General features: G+C 42.5%; 2 protein-coding genes across 2 annotated transcripts; one reads left to right on the forward strand and one right to left on the reverse strand.

The window, feature by feature from the left end:
• The first annotated feature begins 1137 nt into the window (after positions 1-1137).
• On the forward strand, positions 1138-12537 carry taf1c (TATA-box binding protein associated factor, RNA polymerase I subunit C). The gene is made up of 15 exons (XM_076283513.1): positions 1138-1528; positions 2273-2378; positions 2470-2528; positions 2625-2720; positions 2835-2890; positions 3257-3504; positions 3849-3977; positions 4105-4222; positions 6662-6733; positions 7440-7575; positions 7691-7819; positions 8065-8242; positions 8500-8637; positions 8781-10161; positions 12429-12537. The coding sequence occupies exons 1-14, from the start codon at positions 1382-1384 to the stop codon at positions 10133-10135; spliced, it is 2967 nt and encodes a 988-aa protein (XP_076139628.1). The 5' UTR covers positions 1138-1381; the 3' UTR covers positions 10136-10161; positions 12429-12537.
• ccng2 (cyclin G2) lies at positions 10877-15401 on the reverse strand. Its single transcript, XM_076283514.1, has 8 exons — positions 15321-15401; positions 14326-14469; positions 14088-14225; positions 13572-13822; positions 13210-13288; positions 13022-13120; positions 12411-12613; positions 10877-11813 (listed from the first exon to the last, which is right to left on the reverse strand). The coding sequence occupies exons 2-8, from the start codon at positions 14428-14430 to the stop codon at positions 11687-11689; spliced, it is 1002 nt and encodes a 333-aa protein (XP_076139629.1). The 5' UTR covers positions 14431-14469; positions 15321-15401; the 3' UTR covers positions 10877-11686.
• Positions 15402-15915: the final 514 nt, after the last annotated feature.

A 15915-nucleotide genomic window follows, 5' to 3' on the forward strand; every position in this document is an offset into this window, starting at 1 on the left:
GACGACAAAAGTGATGACGAGCCCCTAACTGGGCAACTCTGTTAGCAAAATCTAGCCCCAGTTTCCGACCTCTGACTCACACATTAAGTGACGTAAATGACGCGGAATGAAGATGTTTTCACTCGGAGAAAGATTTTTCCGAAGCCCGTGAACGCTAGGTGAGACTGTTATCAGCGTCACGGGTTGGCTTCGATGTGAGTGGTTGAAGTAGCACGTCAATAGATGACAGACAAGTGGCTTATTCAATCATATGCAAGCATTTTTTGATTAGGCCCAGCCTTCTGAAGCAACAATCCAATGGATTGGTCCCAGATGGATGAGTGGAGCTAGGTGGAGCGAAATTCATCTGGCGAGAGTCAGGTTACATTATGATACCCTGAATGCACACACACACACACACACACGCATACATGCACACACACACACACACATAAACACACACATGCATGCACGTACACACACACACACACATAAACACACACACAACACACGTGTATGCTCACGCACACACATAAACACACACACACACACACATAAAAACACATATAGGCCTAGGGCCTACACAAAAACAAACACACAGTAGCCTATGCACACACTCATTTACTACACAAATGTAGGGGATGGAGTAGGAGATATTTTTGTGGAGAGAGTGTGCAGGACTGGGCAGCGGTCATATTTAGCCTACATCATATTTACATCTAGTTGGCTTGAGATATGGGCTAGCTGGCAAACTCAGTGGCAACCAGACATCTAGAATCACCTGTGGCTTTTCATTTTCCACCGAGACGAATGTCACCTAAATATATAGCTTGACCTGCATATAACAGTAAGTTCGGTATTCAGTTTCTTATTACTGTTTACTAATTATACTTAATAATAACGGCATAATCACAGCAGTGACATGGCAACAAAAAAACAGCTGGTGTTCTTGCTTTCAACTTGAGAGCAACGTTTTCTTCATCAGCTGTGTGCATGACGCCATGTTTGTATGAAGAATGTTGGTAAAATGTGCTGACCTGATTGGACAGACTACTTTGAAATATGTGACGTAAGTCATTTTCCGCCAATGATACGCGCTACTTAGTTGACAGATGCGGAACTCTTGTGTATGCCCCACCCTGTCTTGTGTGTTGTCGCGGTAAATTTACAGGAGCCACGCGGTTAGAAAGGATGCGTTAACCACATGAATTTCTGCCTTTGAGAGTAGTTAGTTGCAGTCGATAGAGTTATGGCTAATTACCATATGAAGCGAATTAATTATAAACGATGCTTGTCAATAGTTTGACAAACAGACGGCAAATTTAGTCACGGTAATATCAACGTGTGGATACCAAAGAACGACATGTCCTGACTTGTCCCGCATGGTGGCTAGGCCAGTCAAATGAACTGCGTTTTTACACACATCAGCATGGATAACGTTATCGATTTCCCCTGCCAACTCTTCAGTTGTTTTTTCAACGACGGTCCTCCTGATGGTAAACGTGGTGGGAATGTTGGAGGCTGGAGATTTTACAACCATGTGATCGGAGTAAGTGGAATTCGCATGAACATTAACTTACGGTGCCTAGCTAGCATTAACGTCGACGTTCTGTCTGCAGACTGACAGTAGATCAGCCATAACAGCCCATATTCTAAATCAGGTTACTATTTACGAAGTAGTTATAGGCATATGTCTATGGTTATAGGCGTACTATATGCATGATGGCAGATCCGTCGCTGTTAACGTACGCACATTTTTGACAACGTTAGCGCAAATATTATGCCCTAAACCCTTGCACATGGTAATGTACGCTAACGCTTGTTTAATGTTAAGGAGTAATTGCAGAAAGTCCATCCCGGGAGCTTTGATTTGGACAAAAGTGTGGCAAGTGAAGTGGTTTTACAGATCAAGTTGAGTTATCGCAACATAACGTAAAAGTTTTATTTATGACACCCCAGGAGTTAACCTAAGTAGGTCGCCTCCTGAGGGGGACACGTTAACGTTAGTTGACGTTATTCCCACGCTCAAACGTCAGTGTGGGGGGGCAGGTGTGCGTTTTAAAAATGAGAAATTATAATTATTACAACTATTACGATTGTTTTCTGAAAGTATACAGTCATGCAAAATCAAGACTGGTGTGAACGAATCCTGTTCAGGATGCTCACTGTTCGGGATATTTAGGGGTCAAGATGGCATTTTCACTCTCAGGTTTAGTAACGTTAACATTATGTTGTACTTTTACGATATTGTGTAACGCAGTAGAGTAAGATGAAGCGATTTGTTTTTCCACAGCGTGAGGATCATCGGTCTGTACAATGGCAGGCGCAAAATGAAGTCAAGGGAGAGCGGTGGTTGGCCACACAACCGCTTGTATTGCCTCTGCTGCCACCTAACGAAGGTAAACGAAGTCGCGTTTTTGTTGCATTAAATGCAGTGTATTTGGACATGCACTAAAATGGATATTAAAACACACAATTTTCCTACTCCAGCTCATATCTACTCATCTGGCCTCCACGCCAAAACAGAGCCTATGGACTTCCTTAAACATGTAAATACAAAATTGATAGTCCTTGTTTTGGAGAGAAGAACTACGTGTTTCTATCATTTTATGTGGTGCTATCCAAGAATATTTTTTATTTTATAGATGCAGAATTTTTACCAGGATCATTCCACATATGCCTTTCAATCTATGAGCCACCTTCTTTTGGAGTCCTTTTATCCTGAAAAGAGACATAGACAGGTGAGACAGACTGATCTGATATGTGAGCTTGCACTACAGAGCTGTTTTTGTATCATTATTTGTTATGCCTTTCAGGGGGTGATAATGCATACTTTGTGTGTTTCCGTTGTGCAGACATATGAATTCCTGCGGTGGAGGAGGACCGTTTTGAGAGACCTCAAGTATACTGCGTAAGATCCCTCTGTATTTCTATTGTTTTAAGGAAATGCAGATGCTTTAGAATTCAGTAAAAGACTATTTGAATAGTTAAGTCACTGCAGTGTGGTTAATGCTCAGAGGTAGGCTTTATTGGTATGGGCCATATGTGCAAATGCAGATGCTTTAGAATTCAGTAAAAGACTATTTGAATAGTTAAGTCACTGCAGTGTGGTTAATGCTCAGAGGTAGGCTTTATTGGTATGGGCCATATGTGCCGTGTGTCATCCTGGGCAGACACTGTTCTTCTGTTCTAAGGTTTAGTACACACTTGCAGGCTCATGTCATACTCACCGCAACCCAAAAAATTTGTAGGTTACAAACTTATTGATTTCTTGTAGATGCCCTGTGTCAACTACACGGATGAGGACTCAGTGTTATGACAATGTTTTTGGGCATGACCTCCATGACATTCCTCCTCCTCTCCTGGCTGAGCTGCTTCATGAGGAGTTGGTGTATCAGGGAGAGCAGGAGGAGCTTCAAGAGGTGGCCACCGGGGGCGCTTTGAGCTGCATTTCCTTGTCAGATTCAAACGACCCTCAAGAGGTCTGTCTCATCTATCCCAGTAATCCAGGCCTCCAAACACTCAGTATCCTTTCTTTTGTGGAACAGAATTAATATGGTTTCAGGGGTTTACTTTGTTTCGGAGTTACAGTTTTGGAGTTATATATATTATTTCAAGAAGTCTTATTTATTTGTAGGTTATGAATTGGTAAACATCAAATTAATGAAGCTATGAGTTTGGAAGTTCTCATGACTCGCCTAAATGTTGTGTGAAACTGGCTATATTTTGAGAGAAATGTTCCTATTTTCAGTAGGTCATGTGTCACCTAATTTAACTATTGTTATTGTTGCTTCCCTATCAGGCTGGGGGTTTGACAGAGTATATATATATTTTTTTAAAAACAAAATCCTTAACTACATTTTGGAAAGACTTCCACAAGGTGGAGCTGAAGTCAAGCAGGGCTGAATCGCCACAGCTACAGCTAAGAGGTCAGCCCATTGCCTTTGACCTGAATGGCCCCATCAGGCAAGTGAGCACAGGGACCCTGCAGGAAGCTGGTGAGAGAGGTCTCATGTCCTTGTCTGGCTGCTGTATTGATTACCAAGTAATCTTATAGAATCTGCACAAAGAGAGCGTATTTATCTTTTTCTGCTGTGTGAATGTGGCTGCATATGTGTCTCCCAGTTTATGTAGGGGTGCGTTCAGACCACTTCTGTGGTGCTTGGCTAGTAGGTGATTCTACGAAACCACGAGCCCTGGAGGTTATTCAGACGAAGGAGCCAGCTACATGCCTGGTTGTTAGGTGCGTTGGTATCTGTGTTCGTGTAATGTTTGACTGCATGGTGAAATTGGGGGTTTGAATGCAATGACACACCAAACATACCAACTATAATTGTGTTGTGTGTGTGTCTTATAATGTTGCAGAGCATGGGAAATTCTCAATAGTACATAATCTTAGATTGTGTCAGTTGAATGTTGAAAACCCAAAATCCTGTTAACATAAATGTCCAGATGCTTCTTGTTGGTTATATAACTATAGGATCAGCAATCCATTTAGATCGAAATTACTGAGCTTCCAAAGCACCGTAAATCTTCTTGAATTCTATCCCAGGGGGGGGGGGATGTGTAAATCTTTAGGGATGTAACTGTTACCGATGTAATGGTTACCGGTGTAACGGTAAACCACAATAACATTCTCGACGATAACAATTACCCTTTTGATTTTAATCATCTCAATTAGCGTGGTGGATTACGATGGTGTGAAAAACGTGTGTGTGGAATTCTTTCCAGCATCATCCGAGTCCCCGAAATTAGCCGCACAGGCGCAGCATGCGACGTGGGTTTGTTATGTGTTTGAAATCAAGTCCCACTGCTACGCATATTTCATGATGACTGCAAACACAAATAAACCTAGCTTGATCTGTGGATCTATAGGGCATTTTTCCCAGTAAAAAAGGGAGTCTTTCTATTAAAGAAGCCACACCATTTTTATGATTAGATACAATGCTATTCTGTTGGCTCAGTTTTGTTGCTCTATTGTGCATGCAGGACTGGCCAATTATCATCATTGGTGGTAAGCTTAGAAACATGTTTCTGCACATTTCAAAAATACCGCAATAATACCGATAACCATAATAATTTTGGTCACTATAATCGCCATGTTAAATCGTCGTACCGTTACATCTCTCTAAATGTTTCAAGTTCTTCTATTTAAACTGATGACGGAAAGGAGGAACAACAAGGCAGTTCCTACAAACATTCGCCTGTGTGTCAGACTTGAACACACCTTTAGCTAAAGAGCATACCACTAATAGTATAACCTTCAGGTATGTGCACCTAGAAACTTGCCTTACAGGTCTACAGAAATGTCTCTGAACCTCCCAACATTTTTACAATATAAGTAACCTATTTGTTTGCTCACATGCTTTACTAATGAAGAAAGTAGTTGAAAGATTGCTAACTTGGCCAGAAACACTAAAGAAATTTCACCAAGCGGGAATCGAACCCGGGTCGCCGGCGCACGGTGCAGGTGCCCCAGCCAGTTGCGCCACAGCTGGGGCCTAAATCACGATTTCCTATTGCAAATTGTTAAAATATGTATTAATGATTTAACGATAGAAAGTTTCTTGGTCAATAATCGCCTATAGAGGGCTGCTCAGACAATGGCGGAAGTGCTGTTTGTCATGTTATGAGGTTATGTACCATCAAAATGATTTTGGAAACATTATGTTAGGGTAAAAAAAACTCTTAAAGAGTTGTGGATTAGATAGTAGATTGCACAGAGAAATAAATTGTAAGGGATGGTAAAGTATAAAAAATGATATGGTTTATTCTTTAGAGAGCAGGTTGATTTGGTGTTTGGCCAGACTCCAATGAAGGAAAGAGTGTCTCCCTTTAGAGATCATCTTTGGTCATTACTGATCATGTGTTGAGTCTTAATCTGAACCTAAAGAAAATACATACAAGAGTGTCCGATCTTGTAAAACAGCCTACTGTTTTTCATATGTGTGCAGATATGTAAAGTCAGTCATAAAATACTCTGGGAGAAGTCGAGTGAAAGCAGATCTTACAGAAGATGTGTACTACGTACAGTGCAACCGGAAAGTATTCAGACCCTTTCAAGTTTTCCACATATCTTGAAATGGATTCAATTCAGTTTTTCTCAATTTATAAATTTACAAAACACTCCAAACACCTGCTTTTTTTTGTGGAGTGTTTGAGTATTGTGTGTAGATTGATGAGAAAAAACCTGAATTGAATCCATTTCATGATGAGTCTGAAATATAACAAAATGTGGAAAACTTGAAAGGGTCTGAATACTTTCCGGTTGCACTGTATAATATATGTCTTATGAGAGAGGAGCTGTGGTGTTGAGTGCAGCTGGAACATGTTCAGTTTGGCCCTGTTGGGCCCTGTCCCTAGGGAGGGGAAGCATGCCTCTGTGGTATGCTGGACTAACTAGAACCAGCATTTCAGGCCTCTGAGCAGGTCAGTGTGCAACTGGGCCAGACTTCAGCCTAAAATGTAGGGCATGAAGACTACAGTTACTCAGGAATGGCAGCGTGAGGAGTAGCTGAAAGCACAGCACTTTTTTTGCTTTTCTGGATTAGAAGGTTGCTGACCAGTTTTGATGTTTCAGCTGATGCGTCAGGACTTGGTTCTGGTTTTCCTGCATTTGCTGTGTGATTGTTGTATGAGTGAATAATAAAAAAAAAAAAAAAAACGATTGCCCTTTTTTCAGCCCCCATGTATCAAAAGAGCTGCTTGTGGCCAGTGAGAGTGGAGCAGTGCATCTCTGGACTGTGGGGAAAGGGTGAGACACAACAGCTTTCAGCACTATGTGTACAGTTGGACTGCTTCTTGTCACAGAAAGTTCTGTCCTGTTCATTAATTGATATGCCTGTGTTACCACCGCAGGTCTCATTGCAATCATTGTTGACCTTTGCAATGGAGGTGTAGATATGTAATTACAAACAACATGCACAAAAAACTTGTACAAAAAAAAGTGTCAATAGAAAAATATGGCTGGTTGGACATGTTAGACATTTGAATCCTTAAAATGAATCCTTAAAATCCCATTTCAACAGATCTGTAGCTATAGCCTGTGTGAAATGACGTGTGGTGTTTTTTCACTCCCCTGTAACCATCACTTTGGCTGTGATAAGGGATGTTGAACATTGTCAAGGTTAAAAAACACTCTTGAGTAACTTGGACAAGTTGGAACCCACTCTATCTGTTGTTCAGAAGTGTACGTAATGTTTTGAGAAGCTGTGTGAGCGATGCCTGCAAAAACATCTGTCAGTGTGTTCATACTCAAGCAACACGGAGTAAGCTATCTGAATAGGTCCACTATACTGGTACTCCGAGCCAATTCATTTCTTTACTTTAATCATGTCTTCATCACACAAATAGTGCCCAGACCTGAGGAAGACTTGATATAGTTGAGTGTATCGGCAAAATTTAGTTAGGTTTCGTTTGGCTTGGTGAACAATTCAGTGCTTTGTTTATCTTCTCAACAGACTGACCAAAGTCAGAGAGGAGGACTCTAATCTCTACTTCAATGCAAAGTCCGCATGGCGGTGGTGTGAGTTCTCTGCTCACCCTAGAGTCATGGTCTACACTGACCGAACGGGAGCTGACCTTACAGACTTCAGGGTGAGCCTCAACAAGTTAATTGGTCTGAAGTCCAAATACTCGGTCCTCAATCAAATGATCTTCTAATCTGACCCATCTCTGAAATGCTAATAAATCCTGCTCTTTTTCTTTTCAGACCAGTGAAAATCAAAGTTACACCTTATTTCGCATTGGCAAGGCCTCTGAGGCCAAGCGAGGGGAGAGAGTAATCATGTCACGGTATCTCAGTGAGGTACATGCCTACCACCATCTTGTTACCACTCAGGTGAATTCCACAGTTCCTTAATGCTTTTATGATGAATAAAGCTCTCCCACAATTCTCTGTACAGCAGGGACATTTCTCAAATGTATATAGTAGTGTGCTATTAGTTTCAAGTGTCCTGGATGAAATCTATAATCCTGATCAGATATTCAGTTTACTGAAGTAACGTCTGAATGGAAGTCCTGGTAGTTGTTTTTTAGATAATCATAAAAACATGACTGATTTAGTTATTTGTATTCCTCTGATAGTATTCAGCTTACATCATGGATGAGCGTATGCCATCTGTGCCCATGCTGAAATGGGACCACTTCATGGAGAGCCCTCCCATGTTCGCTCATGTCTTGGCTGGAACTTCACCTCGGAGGAATAACCAGCTGCTGTTGGGCTCTCAGAAGACCCAGGAGTTAATGATGTTGCAGTACTCAGGTCAGTATCTATCAATTGCTACAGTTACCCATTTGGCTGATTGCTGTCTTTGGGTAGAGGGAGACGAGTTGTTGGAATAACATATGTGGTAACATTGTCTACTTTCAGTTCAATGGTTGAGTGTCCTAAATTAACATCTTGTTCACTTTTGTCTATCTGTCGATAATCTTTATTTACTGTGAACAGTGAAACACTTCCTGGTTTTTTAGTGACTTCCTGCCAGTGTGTGGACATACTGAATTTGAATATGGTTTTAGGTGGCCGTGAAGAAGCCTGCGTAGCCCGAGGTCCCCATCACAAACTACTCAGCCCTAGTGAGACTCTGCCCCACCTGCCTGTCAGATTACCTCACAAAAACCAGACCGCTCAGGAGAGGCTGTCTCTGCCAGCTGCTGGTGAGAACTGTGGATCATTGAAAGGACACCCTTTACTGCCCTAATGCAATTATAGTGAAGAGAATGCATAAATGCACGTTTTCTATTGCCATTGTGCCTCTTTCTCCACACTTTGATGTCTGACTGCTGTATCTTTCTCACAGGCCTGACGGCCATCCAGAGCAGCCAGCATCTCTGTGTGTTGCAGCTCACTGCAGCCGGAGACGTGTTCTACCAGACCCTCGGGCTGTGCTCCGAAGGCCCTGCAGAGGATTCCTCTCGGTCCTCTGAAAGGCAGGAGGCGCAGGAGGGTGGAGACAGATGCCAACCTCCTGTATCTAGTGATTGTTCAGATGAAGATTCCGAACCCAGCCAGAGGAGATCTCCTGGTGGTTTTGAGCTGGTAGCCAATGTCAGCGCAGAGCATCTTTCCACTTCAGATTTGGAGAATGAATGTGGTCAGCAACTTACCCAATCTTTAGGCTCGTCTGTCCAGCCCCCTGTTATGGCCGCCAGTCTCCCAAGCACCCGGTTGCAGCTCAACAAGGAAGTACTTCGCCAGTGGAATGAGTGGCTTTCCGGTCTAGATAGTTTGCCGGCCCCGAGGTCACACTTCTCACATTGTACAAAACACACCAGGGACATGGGCGTCTACGTTGATCTTCAGAGCGACCCACTTAAGGAGCCCAGATGCCAGAGTGTGCAGCAGGACCTGAGGAGGAGCATGAGCAGGGGGGAGATTCTTGTCCACTCATCCACCCACTTGCCTCCCCTCACCATCACCACTGTCCCTGGAGTGCTGGAGCCCTCGGAGTGGACCGACGACCTGAGCCAGAGACTGAGCGAGGCGTGGCAGGGCCGGTGGAGGCAGTGGTGGGAGGACAAGCTGGGCCTGAACCAGGAGCAGAAGCGGGAGGCCCTGCGCCAGAAGCGTCGGCAGGAGAAGGCCAAGGGACGCCGCCGCGTGTCACTCGCCAGGAGTTTCACCTCCTCCGTCAGCTACCAGTCTGACTCGGAACTTTCTGGAATTTCCAGCCAAAACCTGGGCTCGGATTGGGACGAAGACGTAACGAGCCGTCCTGGTTCCAGTAAAAGCGGAGCGCTCTCACCAGAGCTCACAATCACCTCAAATCTGAGTTTAGGGAAACCTCTTTTCCAGAGCACACAGTCATCAGAGCCGCAGCCGGTCAACACCCCTCACCTTTCCGCTGCAGCGCAGGAGTCTGCCCTTGTGGAGTCGTCTGAATTCCCTCTGCTCCTCCTGTCCGCTGAACCCAGCCGGCCTTCCATGCTGGGCTCGGCCCAGAAGAGACCCAAACGGACAGAGCAGGATATTTTGCAGTCTCTGTTTAGCTCTCAGGAGGCCAGTCAGGCTCTGCTGGAGGAGAGCTCCCTCTCTATGATGGCCCCGTCCTCACAGCTTTCCAGCTTCTCCTCCTCCCAACGACCCCCTCAGATCCGGGCGTCCCTCTCACAAGCCTCCCTGCCTAAGAAAAAGAAGACTCGCATGGGCTTCTAATGAGAACGACAGTGCGTTTTGAAATGGTGAGTGAAGTTCCTTTCTCAGCCTTTGTGTGAAATGGCAGTGGTTCTTAAAAAAAAAAATGGTTGTGAAGGAAGCATTTGGGCCGTTCAGTAGTCTACACGGCTGTGTGGATGCTGTTGTAAATGCAAGGCTCAGACGCATATATCAGGGCCCAGACTGTGTGGATGCTGTTGTAAATGCAAGGCTCAGACGCATATATCAGGGCCCAGACTGTGCAAGCTACACTTACAAAAAAAAAAAAAAGGTGTGATGCCACTTCTGTCTACATTAGATAAATTGTGATGAAACATTTCAACATTTCGCTAAGCAACTATGCTTTGTATCACTGCATTTCCATCTGAGTAGCTTATGAAATGGCCCTAGGGGGTGTGCACTGACTGACTACTAGGCTGTTTTTTTGTTTTATCTTTTAGCGTTTGTTTTTGGTATGAATTTCTTTATAAAGTGTTGTGAATGTTGTGTGATTTGAATCACTATGTTGGACTGCACAACATGTGTCAAGTAAATACGTAGGTCTAGTTCAGTTGAGTGCTCTAGTCAGTAAATGTTTAGTGTTTGTTGTATTTCCCTCCTATTTGGTCATTTAAGGTTGTAACAGGAAGAAATATTGATACCATTGTTATTTTAGGTAGTGAAGTGATTTAGAGGTTCATGGGATTGCCGAGTTTAAAATGAAATCCTTCCACCACCCCTATGAGGAATCAAAATCAGACATTTGACTTTCAAAATAGTATTTTATATGAATTTTCATGAAACCAACAAAACAAATAATAAATAAGTTAATATCTACAACATACTATACATTTTTTTTTAACATTATACAAATTTACAGCTTTTTTTACATTTTACAGTTTTAAAGTTTTTTTTGTGTGACATCATGTCATCATACATTATTTTTCACATACAGTTCCAGAGTAGGGCTAATGAAGACCTAAACTAACTTGGCAAATAATGGCTAACAAAAATGCACCCATCCACACAAACACGCAGACTCTCTTACACACATGTACACAAAACAAACTGTCACCATGCATACAGTTAGAAATCTCTGCACTGATATAACCCATGGGAGACTCAGTTCTCCAGGCACCCTAAACTCCCCTTGTTACTCGTAGATAACAATCATTTTAGGTAACTGTGCAAAGTACACACTGAGCTGGGAAACCACCCAGAACTCAGAACAGTCCTTGTTCTAGAACAGTCTATTGTACCTTGGGATGTGTACAGTTGAAACCGCCAGGAATGTGACTAATTTGCACCAATTTGCACCAACATGCATCAAATACTTTTGAACAAAAAGATGTAGCTACATGAAAGTATTGAACATCCTTGACGGAGTTATGTTAGCTGCCAGACTTGTGCGATTTAGAGCACCTGCACATTTTCAGTTTATAAAAATAACACACAAAACAAAAAATATTAAACTGTTGGTGGATTTGTCACAGGTAGATGCCCTTGAGAAAAAGATGTGAAATCACAATAATTATTTTTCAGGTGGAAGGCAGGCACTGTGTGTAGAGCGATTTAGAAGGTAGGGGTTTTTCGGCTTTGGCAGCGGTAGTGCATGGGGAAGTAAGGCCCCTCGGCGTCGCTCCCCAACGAGCTGCTCAGACTTTCCTCTCCAGAGCTCACGTCTTCATACCAGTCCTCACTGCAAAACACAGAAAACAAAACATGAATTCCATGGCAATCACCTCTCCCTGTTTTTTCCCATCTTTTCTTTGCGTCACTGACACTCCCTTACACAGGTAGACAGTGTCTACTGTAAATACTGGCACTCTGAGTCACATGGGCTGGTCCTCAGTCATCAGTAGATGGTATGAGTGCCTTTCCTTAGCCAGTCATCATGACTGTATTACATAAGGTCTAGACTCCAGTTGATAGACGTGACTAGTCTCTCGTAAGCATTGCTGTGGTGTTGGGAAACACGAGAGCAACAGATGGGGCTTGGCTAACTCTGACGTAAGATGGCCAACTAAGGAAATTTTTGGGTTGATCAAGCACCGTTTAGCAACAGGCTGAACCGTAAGCAAAACTGAAAGGAGTTGCCCGTGCATGTTTTGGGGAGTGACTAAAAGTCCCTCACAGGGAAAATTTCCTTTGAACCTTTGCTGTGATCAGGGGTTTACCAATAAGTTCTTCCTTCCTTGTAATAGATGTTCAATTTCCAGTTCCTCCAGTTTTCATGTTTTTTTGATTATGTCTGTCAGATTTTGCATGGAAGCTTATGTGTCTGTTTTGTGTTTACCTCTCACTCTCATCCCAGCCCCCCTCCGGGATAGTTGGAAGCTCTGGGACACTGTAGTAGCTGCTGTGCAGGTTCTGCGCAGTGCGTCGGGAGACGATCCACACCAGCTTCTTGTGATCGGGCTTGCTGCATTCCGGTGAGGAGTATTCTGATATGCACTGGGCCACAAGTCCTCTCCAGTGCTGCAGCTCAGACTCTGAGATCTGGTGTGTGGGGGAGGGGGGGGGTACACAGCCAAGACGTCACAACACTGGACACCCACTTACATAAGACTAAACCCTTCCAGCCGTCAATCAGCAGATATGTAAGTGGATAGCTGGCTGGCTGGGCCGAGCAGGAAACTATGTTGAGCCTTAAAAGACTGAACTTTTCAGAGTTGGTTGGTTGTCATCAAAAAATCTCAAGAACTTCACATCAGGTTGTTGCTTTATTGGTTATTTCATGTTTAATTCTTTATGGGCTCTGTCAGTTGTAGAAATGGTGTGTACTGATATTGAATGTGTTGCTGTTATATGAAGTCACAGCTAAAACCCTCAGGTTAATTAGTGTGTTAAGGCACCAATGCTTGACCCAAATCCCTCAACTGTCCAAGGAAGTGTGTGTTTGCTGACCTTTAAGTGCCTCTGGATGCGCTGAGCAATCTCCAGCATGTCAACAGACTGCAAGGCCTCGATCTCCAGGGTGAGGAGCGAGAGGGCCAGCACGGATGGCTGAAACGAGATGGAGATTAATTAATTAATTAAGTTATTCTTTCTTAAGTGTGTCACAGGGCCACAAGTGATGTGATGAGGAATCTTACTTTAGCTTTGGAAAAGACAATGCGGCAAAGACAGGCTTTCAGCTGCGCCTCCAGCTTGTCTTGGTTCAGGACTTCCTTCCTATTTAAACAGAGAGGGAAAATGGCCTTCTGTGAACCTAATACAGCCAAGAGTAATACATATAGGCAGCTTTTTTTGACTCAAGACTGTCTGATGTAATAGTATGTTATCTTGCTAGTGGTACAGACATGACATGATAAAATATTTGTCCTTGTTTTTACAGCAGACTGACCCATATAAACACTTGATGGTTCAAAGTTCAAATCTTGTGTGCTATGATTATCCCTAGTGAACTATGCCCTGTTGCTATAACACTTTGGTCTGATCATTTGGCAGTTCTTACCTGTCTGAGGTATGTGAAAGTGTAATGGCGTGGTACAAGTGCAAAAAAGTTAAGGCTGTGATGGCTTTGAACTGGAAGTTGAGCTTCTCTGAGATGATCTTCTCCATACGGCTGAGGTCTGAGACTGTGAACTTGCTCTGGCTGATGCGGATAAGTTCATGAGCGGAAGAAATGTTGCACTCCTGCTCAACCACTTTGGCAGCAATATGAAGACAGCCTATGCTAATGCAGGCCAAATGTTTAGGCTGGACCTGGAAACAAAGATTACAATATTTTGTTAATTATGGAATATTATTCTGATAATGACAACAACTGAACATGAAGCTTCAGTTTCCTAATAACTGTCTAGGTGTGAGAATAGTGACATTTTGCATTTCAGTCATAAAATCATGGCTAAATGGTTTTGTAGCTGAATCACATATCTACATTACACTCAACACCCATCTACATTAAATAACATCTATTTTTCGTTATCTTTTATTGGTGTAATAATTAATGACATAAGTATTGGTTTACCCTCATAATGGCTAAAAATCTGTCTAGCAGATTAACTGCCAGGACGAAGGTCTGCGTGCTGTAACCAAAGAAACTGGTCAAGCTCCAGAGGTCCTCCGCTTTGGCATTACGGCATTTTGCTGAAATTCCTCTTCCATTCTGCACGAGGGAAACATATTATATTCTTTGTTTCACTTTACATGTATGTAAATACATTTTTATAATGCATTTCATAAGTGCAAGGCTGTTACAAGAATACCTCTTGAGTCGACTCGATCAGAGCTAGACCAGCTTCCTTCGGAAGGTATTTTATCTCCTGGTCGAAATTAGTCTTTAGCTCCTTCATTAGTCTAAAGGCCTCCATGTCCGCTTGATTTCAGATCCAAAATCCCCGATCTAAAAACTGCAAAACAAGAAAGTTGGTAAATGTTTATGAGTCCTAGAAACGCTAACCCAACCAACAGGGTCAAGGTTTGCCCAACCCCCTGCTCAGCTGGGATATGGTGTCAAATTTCGTCGGTTAACGCCTTCTTGACACAGTTACAGCAATAACAAATCTGATATAGGAAATTTAGCCGTCTAAACAAAATAAGAAAAAACATGAATAATCATTTTTAACAATTAAAATCCCGAGTAATAAAAATACAGTATTTTTACGATCAGTAGTTCAAACCGTCGACAACGGGGGAGGGGTTCGACTAGCTGCTATTCTCTACAGGAAAAAAATAGCTTATCGAATTCTTGGCTCGATTGTGTAACGGTTAACGTTAGAAATAGCAGCTAAAGTCTACAATAATTGGACATGTCCAACCTCAGAAATACAATAACTATTCATGTTCAACAACTGAAGTAACGTTAATGCTGTAGTGATGTTAGACTTCAACCAAAGCTACTATGCCTGTTATGCTGAAGGAAATACACAAGCCGATTTGAGCTGCCGTTCCGACAAGACTTCATATTTTTCGCGTACAGTCGACGTTATATAAAGTATAAAGATGCATCCAGAAAGTATGTAGAAAAATCGTCGAATGCTTAGTCTAACATTAGCTTAGTCTTAACGTTAGAGTATTTCCCTGGACGTTAACGTTACAGAGCCTTTTAAAGAGCCATCCATAGATCTACAGTAGCGTTAACGTTATTCATAACAATATGAAACTATAGCGAGCTAAAAAGCACATTTTAAAACTATATCGACCTCAATAATTAGTCAACAAAGCCATAGCCTCTACGAAAGAAGCTCAAAGGAAAAATTACCCGATATGTCAATATGACATTTTTCAGTCCGACCGTCTTCTGTTGTCTGTTTCCTTCTCTCTTTCTTTTTGTTGATGTTGTATCATGTCCACGCCCATAAGCTACGTCACTCCACTGACTAGTTGGGGGAAATGTTATCGATCTGACTAAATATGACAAATTCCTGTAAACATTGCTGCTGTTTTCTATGTAGGCATTGCACATCCTCTTTGGAAACGTATATTTAACACTTCTATATGAATATATTGTCTAATTTCGACATGAGGTAATGGGACTATGGCATATATAGTTCTAGTGATTGACAGCTACAGGAACGAATCGGCTAGCTCAGAAACTCGCCGTTCAAAAAGTCCGCCCAAATCCCTTATCTGTCATTGGTTGCACGTACTAAAATTTCGAAAAATCATTGGCCAAGAACGGCTCTTCTTCCGATTGGGCATTGCTCCCAGTTTGGGGCTTGGGATGTTTTAAAGCGTAGAAAACAAAACAAACAACCTATCTATAAATGTGACTTGACTATCTATAATGTTTGATAAACCTGTCAAGCCAAATGTTTAAACTCGATTAATCATCTATGTAATGCCACTGTAACTTT

Source organism: Alosa pseudoharengus, unplaced genomic scaffold (genome assembly GCF_046254945.1).
Source record: "Alosa pseudoharengus isolate Yale_2024_CS ecotype anadromous, Long Island Sound unplaced genomic scaffold, YU_APseudo_1.1 YU_APseudo_1.1_scf_14, whole genome shotgun sequence".
In the NCBI taxonomy this organism is placed as follows: Eukaryota; Metazoa; Chordata; class Actinopteri; order Clupeiformes; family Clupeidae; genus Alosa; species Alosa pseudoharengus.